Raw genomic sequence first — 24,034 nt, forward strand, 5'->3', positions numbered from 1 at the left:
TATAGCTTTTGTAAATGGTAAGCTTTCATGGTCTTCTCTGCTGCTCGGAGCTCTAACCCACTTTCATGTTTCAATTATTTTGAACATTTTAGTGCCATCGTTTTTTTCCATTAAAATCTGACTGTAGATAAGGATGTCAAATGTCTACACAACTGAGGCACATCACAGTGAAATAATATAATGAAGCAATATCATACACATAAAGCAGACCATCTCTTTTTAATTTAAAAAAGTTTATACTAAACGCACATACGTACATGATTCTGTCCTTTGAAAATAAGTCATTTCTTGTTAAAGGGCAAGTTCACTTTTTGCAACTTTAGTTGATACATGGGTATTGTGTATTTGTGTATTTACAGAATGCGTACTATAATGGGGGCAGAAAATATTTAAGGACCGTTTAAGTGTGTTGATCCAATGCTGATCCATTTTGAAGTCTGATGTTGGATCAATGTAGAAAATATGTTTGATTTGATAACGGGATCAATGTAGAAATCCTAACACTGGATTAGCATATATATTCAATGGATTATATTGAATATTCAATATCATATTCAACTTATTATACATACATACATCTTCAACTGCTTATCCAGGATGGGTCGCAGGGCAACTTATTGTAATAAATGTTAAAATCAACAAGTAACACATCTGCTGCTAAACCCACATCTCTGTAAATAAATAAATACACTTCCTATGGGTTTCCATTGTGGATCTGGCTGTATCTGCTGTGGCAACCCCGAACAAAACGGGAGCAGCTGAATGGACAACAAGTTCCTATGGGTTTCCACCAAAAATTAAAAGTAGTTTAAAATACAAGTGAGGAACCTAACCACATTTCAATGTAGTATCTGTGTCACATTTAGTTGTTGTTACAACATTGGGAGATTGACATTGGAGCGATATCATGATATAATTTTTATTGCCAACAAAATATAATAGAAACAAAACACAATGTTGATATGTCGCCATGCCCGCTGAGGTGTGACAGCAGTGAGGTGCGCAATAGGAATGACGGATGGATTCAAAGTAAAGGTGAGACTATCATGAATCAACTCTGAGCATGTGTATTGTTTGAAGTGGTGATGGATAGCCTGAATGACTAGATCAGGCAGGAGTCTCCATGGACTGTGATGTCTGTAGATGACATGGTGAAGTGTAATGAGAATAGGTGGAGAGATGGAGATATGCTCTGGAGAGAAGGGGAATGAAAGTTAGTAGGAGCAAAATGGAGTACATGTATGTGAATGAGGGTCATGTTGGGATGCTGAGATTGCAAAGAGTAGAGACAGTGAAGGTGGATGACTTCAAATACTCAACTACAGGGTCAACTCTTCAAAATAATGGAGAGTGTGGTAGAGAGATGACTAAGAGTGCAGGCAGGATGGAGTGGGTGGAGAAAAGTGGAAGGAGTGTTTTGTGATAGAAGGGTATTTGCAACAGTGAAAAGGAAACATTGAAAGATGTTAGTGAGACCAGCTATGTCATACAGCTTAGAAGCGATGGCACTAACAAAAAGGCAGGAGGTCAAACTGGAGGTGGCAGAGCTGAAGATGTTGAAACTTTTCTTAGAAGTCATGGTGATGGACATGATTAGGAATGATTTTATCAGCGGGACAGTGCAGGTAGCACAGTTTGGAGACGACATCCGAAAGGTGATGCCAAGATGGTTTGGACATGTGCAGAGGAGGGATGTAGGGTATATAGGGAGAAGGATGCTGAGGATGGAGCCATACAGCAAGAGGAGAAGAAGCAGGCCCAAGAGGAGGTTTGTGGATGTGGTGAGGGAGGACATGTAGGTGATTGGTGTGACAAAGGAAGATGCAGAGAACAAGGTTAGATGGTAGTGATGGGACGATATGCTCTTCCCCTGATTCGATTCTCTCGCAATTTTTTGGGTGCCGATTCAATTTAAATTGCGATTATTTTTTTTTTACGATATTGCAGATTTTTGCGATTCTTAGTTTAGCTTTCTTAATACCAGTGAAAAAGCTGCATAATGATGTCTACAGTCTATATCAGGAGTTATATTTCCCCCCAAAATACACATCACATGTGAATCTGTTTTTAATATTTATTTAGCAGCTTATTTAACTGTTCTGCTCAGTCAGTGCTGTAAGAAAACAAATTTCACAAACAGAACACTTGAACCTGAGCACCTGAAAACTCAAATGTGAGCCTTTAACTTTATTAAATTGAATTTGAAAAGTGCTCTTTTAAAATCCTAGACTTCAAAAGTAGTAAATAAAATGTATAATACACAAACAAAAATATTTACTTTTGTAGCTTATTTAACTGTTCTGCTCAGTCAGTCATATTGTTTTTACAAATCTGACTGCCCAAGTTTCAGATCGATAGTTGCCTTCAAGAGGTGAGGATAGACTGGTTGAAGCCTGGGTGGTCGTCACTCGAGATGGTTCCATCGTGTGATGGATGCAGCGAGACATGGTATGACCTTGACTTGTGTGATGGGTGTCAATTGAAAGCAGAACTGATTCATTCAAATCCTGCTTAGAGTTGACCTCATCACTCTGATGAGGAGCTTGAATCTTGGCATAAGGATGCACTCAGAGTGCCTCTTTACCTTTGTCTGTCTGTCTTTTTATCATTCATTTACCTGCTGTGCTGTTCGTGCTCACTGATGTGCTCCTACTTTGTGTCTCTCCAGCTCAATTCCGATGTACATTTGGCTCTCCACCACAACAGCTTTGAGTATCTTCTGTCACACCTCTTCAGCGTATAGCAGTAAAATTTGTCCAAACAAGCCTTACTTTCACAGTGCCAAGACATTTAAAACAAACAGATTTGCATGTGTCTCCCCGTGAGCGCCGGGACACATTTAAATTTGTCCGCACCCCGGTCCGTGTGCGTGTCTGCCATTAGGGCCGCGGTGCTGTTTGCAGAAGCTGCAGCTCCGGGGAGACGGGCCTTGTCAGATAGTTAACAACCACCATTTTTCACACCACTGCTGCTATTGCTATCGCTCTCTGGCTGCACCCACCTTTAGCAGCATGCAGATGGGGAGCCAAAAGAGGAGAAGGAGAGTGAAGGAAGGCGAGCAAGCTGATACTGAAAGCTGACAGGGAAGAAGGGGAAGATATGGCAGAAGGAGTAAGAAGTATGGTGGAAGTCACCGATGAGGAAAGTGAAGACAGAGTTTGCTTGTGCATTGATATGAACATGGCACATAAAACAAATCTCATTCCAACCAGCGCCGCTGCTCTCCTCTCCGCTCTGTTCTGTCTCAAACCCCTCACCGCTCCCTCAATAATTCATGCTCATAGTTCATAGAGCAGATCAATAATGTATTTGATAATCCACGCCGTATTGCTGATGGCGCCATCCAGAGCTAAAATAGGACAAAAGATGGGGAGCAGGTAAAGAGGGGCAGCAAAGGAGAGACTGTAAACATGATCAAATGTGTGCTACCCTGCAGTTAAGCTGCCTCTCTTTTAAGGGGGCATATTTCTCAGGGTTACCTCTCTTCTCCAGTCCAACACCCACTCCCAGTAAGATTGCCAGGTTTATTACTAATGCATCTGCAGCCAAAGTTGAGCATGCATACCTTGAGCTGAGAATTTCTTCAGGCGTCTATTTACCCAAGCCTATTGATTTGGAGGAGTTTATTTCTATGGTAACCCAGGCCCATAAATTCTCATTTGCACACACCGGGACAGGGATATTGTTGTTGTCATAGCACGGATGGCCGGACATTAGCATAGCATGCAGAGATTAATAAATTAGCAAAACAAATCTGGCTCGGCGTAACGAAGGAGGTGATCAATATGTTATTGAGCGAGTTCAGTTGGTGTTTTGCAGGCATACGTCGGATCGAATGAATAAAAAGAGGCAATGCATGGGAAATTGATCACTGAACAAGCAAGCACAGTGGTTTTTGTTAATGAGTAAGTGAGAGAATACTGAGAAGAAAAAGTGCCTGCAGCCATAGTTTGGAAATACTTTCACAGTTTACTCATTCAGCTGTCTCTGTACTGATGAATTGAATCACCCAATACAAATATAGTTTTTGCACAAAAATGCATGCATGGATTTGCAGGGAAATCTTACAAAAGGATCATGTATTCTCTATACATTCTGCAACAGACGATCACGGGGGATTAGTGTTGGATGTAAACCCTAAAGTCTGACTTTAAGCATTCAGTGGCGCACAAACCCAGTTGAAAACAAGAAATGTGGCTGATTGTGTGAAAGATGTAAATAGTGTTTTCCAGGTGTGATTTTACCCAAAGCCAAAATATGGCCATTGGGTACTGCAAAGACTTTGCGTCCGTCTATCTATGCTCAGCATAACTCCAGTCCTATTACTGCCAGGGTCTTCAAATTTGCAGGGACCATTCTTGGGACACAGACCTTGGAAAAGTTCAAAGATGGCTAAACCTGACCTATTTTAAGAGGTCATAAAGTCACATTCTGTTTTCTATGTTTATGCTTATATGACCAAAGGTATTTTAGCATTACGTTATATATATTTATACCTACACTCACTATTCAAGGCCAGTCAGTGAAGGAAGTCAGGTCTGGAAGCATGCGCTGGTGCAGCGAGTCACTGCATCTGCCACGCCACAGAACCACCCTGGGTCCTGGATGACAATCACCCAGGCAGATACAATAACTGGTCCATCCCAGCCTCTCAAAAGTAACCATCCATCTTCCTCAGCCAGCTCAAATGTGGATGTCCCTGTTTAAATGGAATCATGAGGATCAAGGACAGCGACAAACTAACTGTATACATGTTCCAGCCACGCTGAACTATGCTATAATGCGAGATATGCTCCCGTATTATTTAATTTATTATTACATATATGTTATACGCTTGTCAAAAAAAAACTGTTGACACAAACATTACAAGGCTAACTGGTGAACGATGCAGTGGAAAGTTGCCAGAACTTGGACACGTTTTAAGTTTATGCTTATGTTAGTTATGTTAGTTTATGTTCTAAGTATGTTTCATGTTAACTGGGGAACTCCAGGACCCAACAGTGAGTGAAAATGATGGGAGATTAAAAACTACTAGTGCCCGTAGGACGTTTGTGTTCCTGTAGAAAATTGGGAGCTTAAGTAGATTTCTCATGGATGGTCGTATGAGGCTGTGTTTGAAGGTGGGATGGACAAAAAGGTGTACTTATATTATATTATTATTTGAATATAGCATTTCATATTGTTTGAAAATCAGTTTTATTATCAGTTATATGAAAATTAAAGGATTCCTTAAACAGGTTATTGGAAGAGGCTCAGACAAAATTAAACAGAACATTTACAATATTTGAAACAGCAAATCCTCAGTACCCCAATTCCTGAACACATTTTATTTAAACTTGAACACACAGCAAATGTAAGATTTTATTCAGCTTATGTACTTACTGAAACGTTGTGCAAATTGTGGGAAATTTGTTGGTGTTAGCAAAAAACAGATTACAGTTAACGTCTTCTCAGTGTTGTCAAGTTAAACTCAGTCGCAAGGAACACTGACAGCATGCGTTTCACAGTAATGTATTTGCTGGAATGCTGGCATTAAACGTTTTATTGTCAAATAATTGCAAGCAACATGAACTAGCTGTTGTTTAACTTTGCTACCAGTAACATCACCAGCCACGCCTGGTTTTGAAATTTAATTGCCAAAATGTTCATAATAAAGAATGCACATCATTGTGCTATGTGCAAGCCATATCCGAAAGCTGAGGCCGATCTGACAAATAGAATCAAATCAAATCAAATCAATTTTATTTATATAGCGCCAAATCACAACAAACAGTTGCCCCAAGGTGCTTTATATTGTAAGGCAAGGCCATACAATAATTACGGAAAAACCCCAACGGTCAAAATTACCCCTTGTGAGCAAGCACTTGGCGACAGTGGGAAGGAAAAACTCCCTTTTAACAGGAAGAAACCTCCAGCAGAACCAGGCTCAGGGAGGGGCAGTCTTCTGCTGGGACTGGAGTCCCAGTAAATAGAGAGAATAGAGAGATATGCGAGCCACATACTCACGCTCACACAGAGGCTTCTTGCTTTATAGATAGATGCCATCACCTCCCAAGTTAGAATTTGAACTACAATGGGTGTTTTCTTCTACTTCACCCAATACAAAAGTTCAAAATGTGAATTCAGCGCTTTCAGTTCCTCTTCATTTCCAGTCAAGGCAAAACCACGGGTAGTCTTCATCCATTCATCCAGGCAGTGTTGGCTCATGTAGTGCCATCATGTAAAACGGGAGGCTTCAAAGTACTCGCTGCTCCCTGGAGAGCCATGAATTATTCCCATGTTTCCTTCCCACAGCATCCCAGCCCCCACCCATCCCACAGCAGCTCAAACTACAAATATCATTAGCGCTGCCTCAGCCACTTTACCCAAAACCCATGATACACTTTCAATTACCGATGACAAATCTCCTCAACAAGCTGTCCTTATATGCAGTTTATTGGCTCCGAGACGAGAGACAAGAGATGCTCGAGAGCGGTCATTATCCCCTTACATACTTGAACACACCTCCTCGTCGTCCCTTCCCACTCCTCTTCCTCGAGCACACATGTAGCTCGTATTCGCGTGATACATGTGCATGCGTGCATAATACAAACAGAGGAGCTCTTGATCCCTCCAAAGCATCACCTCTGCTGCGTGTGCTGTAAAAGTGGGCTAAGTAGTGCGTCAAAGGTATGAGGGAGCATTATCGCTCCATTCTCTCCTCCATCAGATTCAACCAGCCCAGCGGGGGGGGGCACTCATTTACTTTATGGAATATTACTTTGGCTCCTTCTCTCCGTTACCATGGCAGCCGCTATAAAAAGATTTTCCACTCATTGCCGTTATTTGATTTTCCCCGCATACTCAGAGAAAGAGCCCTTATTGATTTTCATTTCTCATATGTTTTGAGTGGTGAGGAAGAAATTAACATACCGTGAAGTACTCAGAGTAGCACAAAGAGCTTCGCTCAGATTTTCACACGTGCACATGAGGGCGTTTTATCACGAAACACACAGTATGTTCTGGGATATCTGCATCTTGAATCATAACTTTGAAAAGGACACATCATGCTCCTACGCTGAGTTATTGTGTACTGTGCAAAGTATGCCAATATATTAGGTACGACATACATTACAAAGAATTTGTTCAGTATAAATGTCGGCAATTGAGATGAAATAATCTTTATGCCTGGGCTTATTTACATTTATTTATTATTTTTGTTTGTTTATTGATTTATTTAGTCAAAAATATTCAGCAAGCATTTAGGCATTCTGAACAAAATAGAAATTTTTGAGCAAAGCAAAGAAAATTTTGCTGAAACATGATTTAATTTTGTTGTAAAAAATGTAAAAAAAATTCATTAATGTGAAAAGAAAATTTTGTGCTCATGTTTTTTATCATAAAACACACATTTTGTTGAACACAATAGATTTTTCTTTGCTCACCGTTACTTTTTCAGTCAGATTCATCTATGTACATGCAAAACTTTCTTTTCTAACTTTCTTCAAAAATTTGCCACTGAAATACTTTGATTTTTCTTTTTTTTTTTTTTAACTGAAGCAATCCATGCACATGCAAAACCTTCTTTTATTTGCTCAGAAATTTTTCTCCCACATATTTTGTTTGATACAAAATTTATTGTGTTTGCACACAGTGTTTTTAACCAAATTAATTCATGTATGTGCAAAAAAATCTTTGCTAAAAAATTTCACTCAGATTTTGTTGGACACAAATATGTTTGTTTACTAATTAATTGTCTTTATTTAAAATGTCTCACTGTTTCATTCACATGGATATTGAATCAAAAATAAGCCCATAATTGTTTGAGTTCAATGACCATCAGTGACACATCTTTTTTTACTTTGTCTTTTGTTTGTCTTTGCAAAGATTACTAGTGATTGCTTTCCTCTGTTTTAAATGAATGCAAACCAAACATCTTGACTTCAAATTTGCTCATATGTTGATCAACAAGAAGCAGCAACCTGCTCCTAATTTCCGTAATGCATGTGATGATAAGAGTTTTCCCCACTGTAAGCCCAAGCATATCCAGTAAGAAGACAGGTATGTATTATGTTAAATAAACAAAACAAAATTGCTTACAGAGCCTTTTATTTTGGTGAGTTACAAGCTGATAGCCTTTATTGAGTTTTAGTCACTGTGTTAACAATCTAGAGGGAATTAATTTATTAATCATTTTCTTCATTCAGTCACTGCATTTTACAGGATACATGTAGGCTTCTGCCAAAGGCCAGGAGGAACCAAAGTAATAGTTTGTCACTCTTGTAGCCTGCATATTATTATTTTTTGTCTGTTTTACAGAATTGTTAGGGAACACCTTGGCGAGCAGGAAGTGGCCATTTCACTGACGATCGATTCCCTTGAAGAAGAGGACCTGGGAAATTATTCCTGTTACGTGGAGAACAGTAATGGGCGCCACCAAGCCACCATCCAGCTCTTCAGACGGGGTAAGAGCCCTCTTACCTTTCCAAACACAACGTGAAGTACGATTAAGGCTTTATTGAACTGTACAGAATCATTACAACAAACAGCTCAATGCACCTGTGGGAATATTCTTTAACCAAATCGATAAAGACGACTTTTTAAACCTCACTGCTATGTGCAGATATGTGTAGATATGAATCTACATACTACATGATTCAGAGACGATGCTTTTTGTGATGGAGCGATTCGATTTGGGGCGATATGTTGTCATCCCGTACAACTCGTTGTTTAATGTCAACATTCATTTTCTCTAATAAATTTGCTTCTTCTTCTTTTTTATCGCAGTTGTGTTTGTTGTGATCACCGCAGCAGTCGTGCTTTTGTCCCGTTGGGTTGTTTTCTTATTTTATTTTTTGACTTGTTTGCCAGCTGCTGTTTCAGCTCATTAACATGACCTATGTGAATCTCTCGTCATGCCGCGGTAAACAAAAAGACATAATTTGATGGCTGTTTAAACAGCTAATTGTTCCCCAGCTTGTACCAGTAGGACACAAAATTTGGCACCCGTTTCCATTTTAAAGCCGTTATCTGTCTGTCTGCATATTTTCATCTCTGCCTGTCTTCTCTCGGAGCGGCTTTTGTACGCAGCCAGATTCAATTTAAGGCGTCTTTGGAGGCTGCGGACAGCTCTGTTTTAGTACAGAGGAGGGACACTACACAAGACTTCAAGTCAAGCTTGCCCCCCCCCACTTATTACTCTGATATTTATTTTGTGTTTTCCCTCCCAGAATGCATCACTTGTAACCCCTGCAGCAGTGATGTGAATGTCTATACAGGCTGCCGTTACTTCCACCTTAAAAAATAATACGAGGAACGGCAAGAAAAGCCAGAAAAAGGTGAACAACAGCCACCTTAGAGTGTGAGGATTGCTGCTGTTTATCTGATCAGCTCTGCACAGCTATGGAAAAGATTTTAAAAAAATTACATATTAGTGAGTTAAAACAGCCAGTGCTGCTCAGTGGAAGGATTAACTTAGCTACTACGAAAAACAAAGTCATCTAGTGGATGATTTATACAGCGCTTAAACAGATATAAATACTTAGAAAAGCAACAAAGATACAGAATAATTTATTTATATTTGATGGCAAAATCCATGTTGCATTACTGGAAACCACGATTCTGATTACACAAGGTGGTGGGGAGAGGGTGAGGGAGTAAGACTAGGACTCCTCCACCCCTTTACCCCCCAAAATAGGTGAAAACAAAGTTTTGGGTGGAGGGTGTCAAAAAGATTTATATAACCCCAATTCCAATGAAGTTGGGACATTGTGTAAAATGTAAATAAAAACAAAATACAATGATTTGCTAATCCTCTTCAACCTATATTCAACTGAATACACCACAAAGACAAGATATTTAATGTTCAAACTGATAAACTTTATTGTTTTTGTGCAAATATTTGCTCATTTTGAAATGGATGCATGCAACACGTTTCAACATCACCTTTCCTTCTAACAACACACAATAAGCATTTGGGAACTGAGGACACTAATTGTGAGTGTCATGATTGGGTATAAAAGGAGCATACCCAAAGATGGGGTGAGGATCACCATTTTCTGAACAACTGCATGAAAAAATAGTCCAACAGTTTAAGAACAATGTTTCTCAATGTTCAGTTGCAAGGAACTTAGGGATTCCATCATCTACAGTCCATAATATAATCAGAAGATTCAGAGAATCTGGAAAACTTTCTATATGTAAGCGGCAAGGCCGAAAACCAACATTGAATGCCCATGACCTTCGATCCCTCAGGCGGCACTGCATTAAAACAATAAAGTTTATCAGTTTGAACATTAAATATCTTGTCTTTGTCGTGTATTCAATTGAATATAGGTTAAAGAGGATTTGCAAATCATTGTATTCTGTTGTTATTTACATTTTACACAACGTCCCAACTTCACTGGAATTAGGGTTGTACATATTTCCGATATCTTTCAGGTTACTTTATTTGCACCTGTGGGCAGTGTTTCCACAGTTACTTTGAAAAGTTACTTTTTTAGTTACTTTATACAGTTACTTTATTAGCAGCTTTATACAGTTACTTTATGCAGTTACTTTATTAGTAGCTTTATACAGTTACATTATTAGCAGTTTTATACATTTACTTTATACAGTTACTTTATTAGCAGCGTTATACACTTACTTTATCAGTAGCTTTATACAGTTACTTGATACAGTTACTTTATTAGTAGCTTTATACAGTTACTTTATTAGCAGCGTTATACAGGTACTTCATTAGCAGTTTTATACAGTTACTTTATACAGTTACTTTATTCGCAGCTGCAACTTGTTAGTAGTTAGTAGTAATCTAACTTAGTTACTCTTAAGCCCCAGTCACACGGCACTAATGAAGGACACTGAAACCAAAAAGAAACAAGAAATCTTACGTTAACATCTGTTAACCGTCACCCAGCTTTGTTCCCGTAGCTGGCTCTTCATCAGAATTTTTAAACTGTTATAAAATATGAACGAATCCCAAAGACAACCTCAGTTGTCCTTTATTTCATTTTGCTTTCTGTCTTGAGGGTTCCTCGTCATTTGTGTAGTTCCTGTAACGTCAGTATTCTGACTGTCGTCCAACTTTGTCCAACTTTGTCCAACTTCCCAAGTCCGACGTCTTGCTTGAAGGTTGACGATATATGAACGGATCAATAACTAAAACTCAGACTAGCTGTGCACACATGTTGTCAAGACAACCAAACCCCGCACCTGCAAGTGCTGCACATGAGGACAAGGCTGGCTGCACTCGGTCTCATACCCGCTGTCAGTCACGTCATCATGAATGTTTTGTTTTGATTTCGTTTAAAGCCTCAAAGTCGACGTTTGCTTCATTTTTCTTTTGTTAGTTTCGGTTTTGTTACGTTCCTTTTTGTGCTCTTGATTCATAAACCCCTTTTACACATAGACGGTAAGAGCTCCCGGAAGCGTCCTGGAAGAGTTTTTGGCCGTCTTAAGGATCAAACGCCGTTGTTAACGCCGGCACTAGGGGGCGTGGCTTAGTTCCGGCTTTACTGGGAATCAGCGAAAAAATTATTCAACATGTCGAATAATTCCGGGAGTGCTCCTGGAGAATTCGCGTGACAACGGAGACAACGCGAACAACGGCGTTTGATACTTTTTAATCACCGTTTCATCCTGCCCCTTCCTGTAGTGCTGCAGTTTACACCGCCGTAATTGGCAGCCGGCATTGTATCCCTAACCAACGGCGTGTAAAACGGCGATAGAACCCACATCGGCGTCCTCAAAGGCGTTTTAACCGGCAACAGAGGCAGACAAAACGGCAGCGCTAGCGGACAGTATGCCGTTCTAACCGCCACCTCCCGGTTAACAGCGTTCCAAACGGCTGATAGGCGGCGGTCAATATAAAAACGCTAGCGCGCTGCATGCAGGCCTCTCATTCGCGGCCAGCTCCAGATATTTTTGCAGAGAAGCTCCAGTATGCCTCCTAAAAGAAAATTGGCAGCGGCAAGGACTTACCAAGAGGTCTGGTTCAGAAGCAGAGGGGAGGCCTGTGGTGGAGACGAGCAACATGTTGAGGAGGGGAAAAGGAAGGAGAATAAAAGGCTGAGTATGATCTCCCTCCCCCTGCAGTGACAGCTGCTTCAGCCTATTATACTCTGGGCTCGGTGCCTATATGCAAAAGTTCCTGGAGTAACGCAGGATTTGCCTGGATAAATCCAGCGGTACACAGGGCATTATCGGCGGCAGCAGAACACCACCATTCTCACGTGCGTCTTAACCTGCGATTGTAAAGGATAGAACTGGGTATTAACCCCCGTTGCCTGATGTGTGCCAGATGCTACGGCGTCAAAATGCCACTTTATTCTGCGGATTTAGCGGCGTTTTATCGGCGTATTTGCGGCTAGTACAGCGCTCAAAACACCGGCGAAATGCTCCGCCCCTTTCCACCGCGAAAACAGCCGGAACTACCGCGAACTTCGGCCTACGTACTACCCGCCGACAAAACCGTATGTGTAACCTGGGCTATAGGCTTTTCAGTGATGGGAAAAATGCAGGATCATTCATCCACCTCTTCTCGACCATTTGTGACTTTTTTCCTTCATTCAGCTATCATTGTGTGCCATGTGACCGGGGTTTTAGGATTGAGCAATCAGCAAAGTAAGAAATAGTTACTTTGCTGATTACTCAATCTACAAAATAACCAAGTTAGATTACTACTTACTTTATTAGTTACATTCAGCAGCTGCTTATGAAGTAACTCTTTAATGTAACTGTATAAAGTAACTAATAAAATAACTTTTCAAAGTAACTGTGCAACACTGCATATGGGTAGATTTGTTTTGCAGTAAAACTGTCCTCATACATTAAAAAAAAGAAAAAAAACAACTCAGGCATTTGATACAACATCCATCGTATCAACCATTTTCCAGACGGAAAGTCGGCCCGAAGCGAACTCGGCCCTGTTGGGAAAAGTGAATGCACGGACCCACGCCAGGGGGCGTAAATGAACGGTCAATAGAGATTCCAAATAAATACAATTTATTTTGTAAATGTGCACAATCACTCAAATATGCTTTTAGTCTGTCAATCCAAAAACGGTGACGTGTGGGCAGGCCCGAGGATAGGAGACGCCTATCCAGAGAAGAGCCGGGACCCACGAAGTTCCACTGCCAAAAGAGACCTGCAATAACCACAGCCACCAAGTCCAGAATCCCCAGGTGGCCACCGCTCCAGCTGTCAGACCCGGTACTGCTGGCAGGAACAAACACAGGTTAAGGTGGGTGTGTGTACACCCAGCAAACAGTCAGTAACTCACAGAAATCCTCCTGGAGGAAATAATCCAGATACTCCCAGAGTGCAGAGGAAAACTGGAGAACGTGCAGTGTCAATGGTTATACTCAGTAAGTCAGAAGTGAGGAGTGGAGACGCCAACTCCTCCAACTTCCACAAACTTGGCTACAAGCTGCAAGTATAAGTCACAACTGCAAAGACTTCAGTAACAATGAATGTGCGAACGGCACAAAACGGCTGAGATAGTTTACCTGAAAGGTAAGCAGATAACTCGGCAGAGTAGTGGTGTCTCTCCCAGGCTTTTATAGATGAGGTGATGACTGATGGATTACAGCTGACAAGGTGCACCTGGTGATCCAACCAGGCCACTGCGCCCTCTGGTGCCTGAAACCCGCCAACAGGCAGGGCGCCCTCTGGTGGTGGGCCAGCAGTACCTCCTCTTCGGTGGCCCCAGGTCATAAGTGTGCCCGAGGCTAACCCAACTCCTACCCCAACCCTAACCCAGGCTGAATTTTTAACCCAGGCCGAGTTCCTCACAAGAGCCAAGTTCTGTTGGAACCTTCCAGACAACAGAGCCAATGGCATACTTAAAAGGTTTAGGGTCCAATCCTTCCATAAATGTTCAAAAATAAGTTGATGAAAGTATGTAAAATTATTAACATTGTATAAATAGATGATAAGTACCATATTTACTCTATTAAAGGCTCCCTCGCTAATAAAAGCCCCCCTGCCCTTAAGTCTTTTCAGCACATTGCATGTAGTGAAATTGTGAATTTCTGAGAAGAGAGTAAAATGAAAATGAAATAGTCCTACCTCATTGCTACGACAAAACATAAGCTATCCATGTAAGTTCAGAATTTGTGGCTAGTGTCCAGGACTCTCGCAGTCCTCTGCCGTAGTCTTGGCATTATCTTCATTTTCCTCCACATCTGACTCAGGGAGAATGATGTCTGACTCGGGTAGTGCGATACTTTGTTCTTCTTGCAGGTTTGCCATGACTTTGTCTTCAATTGCGATGTCATCCGCTTCAAATCCCTCAAATGGGTCACCATCAGAATCAGACTGAGCCCCAAAGAAGTCATCCTGTGAGCCATCCATAGCACTTGAGATGGCACACTTCTTGAAGGATTTGTGTATTACCTTGGAGGTTATTGCTCACCATGACTCCTTGATCCATTTGAGTAAATCCTTCTTTGATGGGCACTTCCTATTTCCTGTAGGAAGTTTTCTCAGTCAGTCTGCTGAACAGCCATTCATAATACAAATCCTGCATATGGGCTTTGAATGGACGGTTCCAACTCAGATCAGTGAGTTGCAGTCGTGATGTACAGCCTCCTCGTATCACTGCTATGTCAGTGTTGTAGGTTTCCCTCACCATCTTCTTGACATCATCAGTTAAATGGCCTCGAAATGAATCCCACACAGGTAAACGGCGTGTCAAACTATTTCGTCTCTAGACGACCCATAGCCAATGCTTGATAGAGTCTTCATCTGTTCACAGTTTCTGCCCAGATCCACAGTAGTACGCCCCTAGAGATTTTGTCCTTTTTCATAGGCCTGATCCCTGGCAACAGTACCAAGGGTGCCAACTTGGTACCTTCTGCATCTGCAGCCAATGTGAATGTGATCCTCTTTTTTTCATGCCATGTTAATAATAAGGTTATTTCATGCTCCCCAGCTTGTGAAAGGATACTCTTCTCTGGCAGTTGGAACCAAACTGGTGTTTCGTCTCAATTCTCAATCATATTGTCATCATATTTGTGTATCTTGCACATTCTCAATACATGCTTCAGAAATTTGTCCACCTTGTTAACCATCAGTTGAAATACCAGCCATTCAAGGCTCTGAAGTTCAGGCTTCCATGTTGCTTATGCAGTCGCAATGCCTCATATTTCACACCCTGTCACGTTAACACCTGACGTTCTCCTGTCCTGTCACCATTTTATCAGCTCCTCTTCAATGTCCTGATAACACCTTCCTTCGCCCCACCAGGCATCAATTTTGCTGTTTTGGCCAGGGTTGGAAGCTTATCCTTGTTGCTACACCACTCCTGGATGTGTTTCCTACCGACTAGAAGAATCCGAGTGTCATGGCAATTCCCCTTTTCTTCTGCTTCTTTCACAACTTTTAGCTTGAACGCTGTCGAGTAACCACGTTTGCACAGAACCATTTTATGTCATTGTGATCAACGACCTCATGCACAAAAATAACATTTGAGTCTGCACTGCTTCGCTTGCATATAGTATGCATGTATGTACATACCGTAAAGCCATACTGTGTACAGCATTCATGTATGCATGCATGGTCACGCAAATGATCATTAATTGCATGCTCCGGAGTGTTTAATAGAGTAAATACGGTAAGTCCCTTCAGCTGATCCTTTGTTTTTCACTTGGAGTCACCACAGCAAATCTGAGGTGTATGTGCATGTTGAATTGGCATACATTTTATGCCGGACATTACATGGAGAAATGTGGCAGGGTTTGAACCGGGAACCTCTCTCTCTCTCGCTCTCTCGCACTCTCTCTCTCTCTCTATATACAACCCCTGGCAAAAATTATGGAATCACCGGCCTCGGAGGATGTTCATTCAGTTGTTTAATTTTGTAGAAAAAAAGCAGATCACACACATGACACAAAACTAAAGTCATTTCAAATGGCAACTTTCTGGCTTTAAGAAACACTATAAGAAATCAAGAAAAAACGATTGTGGCAGTCAGTAACGGTTACTTTTTTAGACCAAGCAGAGGAAAAAAATATGGAATCACTCAATTCTGAGGAAAAAATTATGGAATCACCCTGTAAATTTTCATTCCCAAAACTAACACCTGCATCATATCAGATCTGCTCATTAGTCTGCATCTAAAAAGGAGTGATCACACCTTGGAGAGCTGTTGCACCAAGTGGACTGACATGAATCATGGCTCCAACACGAGAGATGTCAGTTGAAACAAAGGAGAGGATTATCAAACTCTTAAAAGAGAGTAAATCATCATGCAATGTTGCAAAAGATGTTGGTTGTTCACAGTCAGCTGTGTCTAAACTCAGGACCAAATACAAAAAACATGGGAAGGTTGTTAAAGGCAAACATACTGGTAGACCAAGGACGACATCAAAGCGTCAAGACAGAAAACTTAAAGCAATATGTCTCAAAAATCCAAAAATGCACAACAAAACAAATGAGGAACGAATGGGAAGAAACTGGAGTCAACGTCTATGACTGAACTGTAAGAAACCGCCTAAAGGAAATGGGATTTACATACAGAAAAGCTAAACGAAAGCCATCATTAACACCTAAACAGAATAAACAAGGTTACAATGGGCTAAGGAAAAGCAACCGTGGACTGTGGATGACTGGATGAAAGTGATATTAAGTGATGAATCTCAAATCTGCATTGGGCAAGGTGATGATGCTGGAACTTTTGTTTGGTGCCTTTCCAATGAGATTTAAAAAGATGATTGCCTGAAGAGAACATGTAAATTTCCACAGTCATTGATGATATGGGGCTGCATGTCAGGTAAAGGCACTGGGGAGATGGCTGTCATTACATCATCAATAAATGCACAAGTTTACATTGATATTTTGGACAATTGAAAGGATGTTTGGGGATGATGAAATCATTTTTCAAGATGATAATGCATCTTGCCATAGAGCAAAAACTGTGAAAACGTTCCTTGCAAAAAGACACATAGGATCAATGTCATGGCATAGGGTCAATGTCAACGAGCAGATCTGATTTGATGCAAGTTTTAGTTTGGGGGATGGAAATTTACAGGGTGATTCCATAATTTATTCCTCAGAATTGAGTGATTCCATATTTTTTTCCTCTGCTTGGTCTAAAAAAGTAACCATTACTGACTGTCACAATCTTTTTTTCTTGATTTCTTATAGTGTTTCTTAAAGCCAGAAAGTTGCCATTTGAAATGACTTCAGTTTTGTGTCATGTCTGTGATCTGCTTTTTTTTTTCCACAAAATTAAACAACTGAATGAACATCCTCTGAGGCCGGTGATTCCATAATTTTTGCCAGGGGTTGTATATATATAGAGAGAGAGAGAGAGAGAGAGCGAGAGAGAGATCGGCCAGATTTTGTTTTTAAGTGTAATTTGTTGCAAGTCCATTAAGGGCTTTGAAGAAAAGGATATGGGCCTTAATATTAACTCCAAATGTTATAGGAAGCCAGTAGAGTCATGAACAATGTATTCCACTAATGTTTTTATTGTGTAACATTTGGATGCTGCCCATTTAATGATTCTCCTGAAGAGTTAAACTTTGCAATTGTAAATTACATATTTGTACACAATTAGCTCCACACTGACAACACAAACGCTTCAAGCTTCTTCTGTTTCAGTCGACAGAGCTAACACAGTCTGCACCATTAATCACATACTGAAAGCACAAAAGGAATATTGTCGAAAATTAGAAGAAAACATGATGTTTGAGAGTTGTACGCACACCCACAAGTTAGAATTTATTCACCAAATGATTGAAATATGTTAGAATACTTTTTAAATGCCTCCAGCCCAACATTCCAAACTTTACGATTTCATTCCTTTCAAAATCACATGATTAATCATTTAATCTTGGTCACTATGCAAGTATTTCAAGTGGAATATAATTCTGTTTTGTGATAATACATCAAAATGTATATAATTGGAGCGTTCCATGATAATAGAGATGGTGCATTGTGGTTGCCATGGCAGCCACTGCGCACGGTGACAGTGATATAAGGTGCACCTGCTCTCGCTGAGCCAACCAGGTAAATGCTGCTTTAATATACAACATAACTCATGCCTCCCAAAGCGCGGCCTCTGGGGATGTAGAGAGGAGATAATAGAGAAGAAAAATGAATGGGGAGGCAGCAAGAGAAAAGAGGGGGGAGGAAAAGCCACCGAGAGAGAGAGAGAGAGAGAGAGAGAGAGAGAGGTGTGATTTAGATGAGTAAACTGAAGCCTATTGTTTTTAAAATGCCACCATCTATGTTTTAAATTGTCACCAGTCACACGATGGAAGTCAGCCGGTGTGCAGAGCTGTGTCATTGCTGCAAAGAAACGCAACCAATTTCTCATCATCTCCCCCCCCATTCTCGTGTCTCACCATTCTGTGGCCTCATTTTTCCTCCACAAACCCATTATGAGCCTCATGTCTCTTGAGGATTAATGCTGCCTGGGCTCACTGAGCTGAGCGCTAAAATTACCGTGATTGTGCAGCCTCGGCAGCAAATGTAAATGTGTCTTTATGCGAGTTTAATGCTGCGTTCATGTGTTGGACGCATGCACCAGATGGCACTTCCACTGACGGTGAGAGCGGCAGCCGCACACTGCGACGGTACATGTCATCCAAAGTTACAAATTTTAAACTTTTTCCCCTTACCCTTTAAAGATGATGAAAGATGGACAGAGAGACACTAATTATTTTCGTGAAGAGACACTCCTTTGCAATGGTGGGCACAGTTCCACTAATCTGCTATCAGCTAATTATTGAGGAGCAGCTTTTCAGATCATTTTTAAATCCAGCAGGGGACAAAGTACTTCTGATAAATTTAGTTCAGCTAAAATTAAGTCCGCTAACATTTTTTGGAATAAAGTTGAAGAGTCAAAACATTTGTAATCCCTAAACCCATACATTTCTTCCTGTTAGGCCAACTTCAAAGAACAGTATTTATTGCTAATGTTTACATTTTTGAGCTGGTTATGTTTTTATATGTTTAATGTATAATGAGTCCTTTTCTGATGTAGCAATTAGCTGCACGTCATGCAGTGCTAGCCTGTTAGCCTCGCTCAACACCATGAGGTTGAGTCATGTTTAATAATCATAAAAGAGCAGTCCTGGATGATCTTCTGCATAAATATAAGTTCCAGCTGTTCTAATTTATTTTCCAGTGATCTTTCTGTCATGATGAAAAGACTTGCACTGACATTTTGTGCACGTCTTTCAACTGCTTTAGCCAGCATTAGCATTAGCAGTGTCGTATTTGCCTTCTCTCTCTGCGCCTCCTAAATCACTTTCTGGACAGACATTAATCCATGAGGACCCCGGCGTTCTGACTGGTTCTGATAGAATATTTTTGCCAAATTTCTCAGTGTTAAATACAAACGATTAAACTGATGTTTACTAGTGAATGTTGGCTGTGTTATGTGCTAGCAGAGCTGTACTGGCCCTCACTTGCTCACATCATCCTTACATCAGAATATGCTTTTGAAACTACTCCCTCATATAACTAAATCCATATTTTTTTAAAAGTTAATTGTTATCTGTAGCTTCAGCTATAGTTTTTTAGTAGTTTTTTCAGTTTAGAGTTATCACAGTGTACTTTTCATACAGGGTTAGTGATATTATGAATATGATAAGTTGACCTTGTCCACTTTCCTCTCTGATGGGGTATCAAACCGAGGATTTTCTGCTCATAAGCCCACCACTTTATCCTCTAAATCATCTCCTCTCTTAAAGAAGAACTCTGACATTTTCAGCTTGGACACTATTTATAGATGTTTTATTAATCTTTTCACTCAGGAAGAAACAAATTTCATCAGTGCATTATTGATTTAGAAGGCAGACACTGTCATGGGCTAACCAGCTAACTTATGAAACTGGATGGGACAAGCTAATGACTGTCAAAGTAAACCAGAAAAAAAGTTGTTAAAAGTCTCTGGCAAAATGGCGAAGACCCCTAAGGAGGTAAATGTGTGCACATTTTCCTCACTAAAAGTAAATAATTTTTTTAAGTACTGATTATACAGTTTTCCGCTTACCTTAGCCTCAAGGCACTGCTGTCCACTGAGACATTAAAAATCAATTACCGATGAGGGCCTTTGTCTCACAAAACTAAAAACAATGTGTTACTGATTTCTCATTATCACAGGTTGAGTTTGACCAACTAGATCTGGATCATTATCCAGATACACACCAAATTACACATATCCGTTGACACTGACAATCTGGACAACATTGACAAGTTTTCCATTGTCCTTTGCAAAGTTAACAAAAATGTGTCAAAATAAAAATTCCTGTAGCCTCAAAATCCAATCACATATTCCTGCTCCTACATCCTGCCATTCCACAAGATTTAATTAACATCCATTAAAAACCTATTGGGATGCCCCGCTGAGAAACAGACAAATGAATTAAATCTGGATCCAGCTGTTCGTATCACTCATGAGATCTGAGAAAATGTGTGGTTAGAAATGAGATTACATTGACATATCACGTGTGTGTTTCACCTCCTCAGCAGAGCTCATGTACACCGTGGAGCTGGCAGGTGGGCTGGGAGCGATCCTGCTACTCCTCATCTTCCTCATCTCCCTCTACAAGTGCTACAAGATCGAGCTGATGCTTTTCTACAGGAGACACTTTGGCAGCGAGGACGTAGACGGAGGTAAATCTGGCTGGAAGCCTTACAGAATAATCTGACTCCACCAGAAGCACTTTGACCTCTGCTATGCCACATTTGGACACTTTAGAGTCTGTTGTCCAGATGTCAGGTGTGGGTTTGGGAGGTTTTTTCTCATTCATGTGTGGTTGTGTGTGTCTTCACTGTCAGAGATGATATCCATAAAAGCCCACCCAACCCCAAATGCCTTTTCCAGTCCTTTCTCGCCGACAGCAACATGTTGTGGATGTCGGCATGGCAAACAGGGGAGACACATTTTCAATTTGATGCTCATTTAGAAAGCGATCAGTCTCAATATGTCAGAAAATGACGCCCACCTTCCTCCACCGAAGATCAGATGGCAGGACGTGAAAAAGGGAATGCGTCTGGAAAGCAGAGATCAGCATTTAAATGGCCTGAAACTGGAGAGAGAATTCTTGCTGTCGCTAAACAAAAGACCTCACTTTTGCTCCAGTTGACGGCTTGTCTTACACTCACCGTCTCCTCTTTTTGCTTTGTATTCTGCCGCTTTTTCAGATTTCTGCAAGGACTTATTTTTAATTATCAGATTATTCCCGCAGCAGCATAAATTATCTATTGCGTTTGGTTGCATTGACTCAAACTTCCACATGATTAAATCATACCGCGGGATAGCACTGACACAAGTCAGTTTTTTTGATTTGCCGCCTTTGCTAGGTGGTTCATTTGCTACATTGGTTGCTAATTTGAAAGACTTGTTTGATGTTCTGGTTCCTTTTGAGCTCAGCCCTGGCCTTTCAAAGCCTTGTGTGCTTCTCAAAGAGTTTGCAGAAATAGAGTCCTTTCCATCCTGGCTGGCCCACATTCTAGTTTCCGCACAGCATAATGACTAGGACTTACTGAACACGTCACCAGTCCTGCTTTTTTTCCCCCTCTCATCTATTTTCTGCCTTCTCAGTTCTTAGACTCTTCTGGGAAATCATTTCAAGGTGGAAAGAAGCTTTTGTTTGAACCATGATTTGGATTTTTTTTTTTTAATCAAGTCCAACTTATTTGGAAGATGCAGCGCTGCCCTGGACAACCTGAGGCTCTCAGTGGATTATTGTTCAGAAGGACTCACCCAATCTGACCAATCAAGGGTGGATCAGACATATAACATTAAGATAATAGGACAGATTACCGATGCTATTGCACAGAAAATCCATGTGTCAAGAATGCTAAACCAATTTATAGGTGTATAGGGTCATTTTTGGAAAAACAAAATTAGATTAAAAGTACTATCAGGAGTATCAGTAGACTGAGAACATAAAGGCTTATTTATGTTCCTCTTAGGTTTGTAAATCTATACTCGCATTTCCAACTATGTAACCATCACTGCGCCCATACTTCCAAATGTCCCTTATGTAGGTGGAAACCTGAACGTCAGAGCCTTGAATGCCTTATGTAGGCATGTAACATAGTGACAGTTGAACCAGTTGTAATGTCATCTCCACTGCAAAAGGGACCAAAGCGTAGGCTACAGTGTAGACTGAGGTGGTCTGTAAGACCACTAAATACTTCATAACAGGACTATATAAAAAACTTGCCTCAAAAGGTTCTACCATTGTTGAATGTCTTTTTCTTGTCCTATTGCTTTGGGTCATGTCTGGCTTGGCCCCCACTATTTCCAATGATACTGTTCCGCTTCTTCATCCTAAAGCTTTTAGAAAAGATGCACAAATACAGGAGAAATTAATGCAGAGTGCAGCCAGAAGGCTCCATCTGTATAGATATTTAATGTTGAGTATAAAAGAGGTGTAATCCATAAACAAGCCTTGAGACCCATGAAGTTGGTGCTTATCCACAGAATCCATAGCATGAAGTGCCTCCCCCTGGATTGGGCAACCCATCCATTACAGATTACTCCCCAACCATGTCCTGAGTACTCATGTACAGCACAGAGGATTGGGACAATGCAGGTGAAGTGGCTTGTCCATAGACACAGACAAGTAGGCTAAAGTGGACACACCTGGAAACCAAAACCAGTCTCTAGATTGATAGCCCAACTGCTATGCTACCTGCTCTAAAGGCAGGTAGTCAGACCTTTATCTTTGGGATAAGGATTGGCTCTAAGTACTGGGCCGGTTGAGCTGGGGTGAGAAGAGGGGCTGAGCTCATGCCCCAGCTGGGGGAGAAGTCACTCCTACACCCTTACCCACTCATCACCAGAAAGCATGATGTGTTCTGTCCCACATCACCTTGGCAGGCTTTTCATAGGGCAGGCTCCTACAAAACATTAGAAGGCAGTCTGCCAGGGTAGGGCAGCCAGCAACCTTGACACTAGATGCACAATATACCCTTCTTAGGTGTCTCCCAGCTACTATGCCTGGCTTATAACTGGTACAGACCAGAGCAATCTGAAAGAAGTGAAAATATTACATGGGCATTCACCCACTGAGCCCCATGCTTGGCTGCATCCTGGTTAACTTTTCATCATATTTCTGTTAATACATCATATCTTCAAACAGTATTCTAGACAAACATAAGTACGAGGTCTGTTAGAAAAGTATCGGCCCTTTTTATTTTTTGCAAAAATCTGATGGATTTGAATTACGTGTGCTTGCATGAGCCAACCTTGAACCTTCGTGCGCATGCGTGAACTTTTTCACGCCTGTCGATTGCGTCATTTGCTGGTAAGCAGCCTTTGTGTGGGACATGTACAGAGCGCTTGGCGGATTTTCATTTCAAGGAAAAAGACGGAACGACTGGAGCAGCGCCACATCAAATTTTGCAAGAAACTTGGCGACAGCCAGGTGGAAACCATTCGGATGATTCAGGTGGCTTTCGTTGATGATGCTTTGGGCATCACAAGATTAAGGAGCGGTACAACCGGTTTAAAGATGTCTGCACAACGGTGGAAAGCGAGCCACGCTCCGGTCGGCCATCAACATGCTGAAATGACCAGATCATTTCCAAAGTGAACGCTGTGGTGATGCGGGACCGTCGTGTGACTATCCGAGAAATTGTGGAAGGGGTGGACATCAGCACTTTTTTGGCACATTCCACTGTGACAGAAGATTTGGCCATGAAAAGAGTGGCGGCGAAATTCATGCTGCTGCTGACGGCGGCACAAAAGCGCCTCCGTGTTGGAAGTCTCACAGGACATGCTGTGACATGCCCACCTCTTCCACAATTTCTCGGATAGTCACACGACTGAAAAGTCACCAAAAGCCGTCTGAATCATCCGAATGGTTTCCACTTGGCTGTCGCCCAGTTTCTTGCAAAATTTGATGCGGCGCTGCTCCAGTCGTTCCGTCTTTTTCCATGAAATGAAAATCCGCCGAGCACACTGCGCACGTCCCACACAAAGGCTGCTTACCAGAAAATGATGCAATGGACAGGCGTGAAAAGGTTCACGCATGCGCACGAAGGTTCAAGGTTTGCTCATGCAAGCACACGTGTTTCAAATCCATCA

General features: G+C 41.2%; 1 protein-coding gene across 4 annotated transcripts in view; it reads left to right on the plus strand.

The window, feature by feature from the left end:
- il1rapl1a (interleukin 1 receptor accessory protein-like 1a) overlaps positions 1–24,034 on the plus strand; it is a 598,387-nt gene that overhangs the window by 563,583 nt on the left and 10,770 nt on the right. For 2 of the 4 annotated variants that reach the window (XM_034187275.1, XM_034187277.1), the window contains exons 8-9: positions 8,299–8,444; positions 20,464–20,607. In XM_034187275.1, coding sequence (XP_034043166.1) covers positions 8,299–8,444; positions 20,464–20,607 — 290 coding nt within the window. Of the gene's footprint in view, positions 1–8,298; positions 8,445–20,460; positions 20,608–24,034 lie in introns of all 4 variants that reach the window. The other 2 variants (XM_034187274.1, XM_034187276.1) reach the window with 1 other exon arrangement.

Source organism: Thalassophryne amazonica, chromosome 14, assembly GCF_902500255.1.
Source record: "Thalassophryne amazonica chromosome 14, fThaAma1.1, whole genome shotgun sequence".
Taxonomy (NCBI): domain Eukaryota; kingdom Metazoa; phylum Chordata; class Actinopteri; order Batrachoidiformes; family Batrachoididae; genus Thalassophryne; species Thalassophryne amazonica.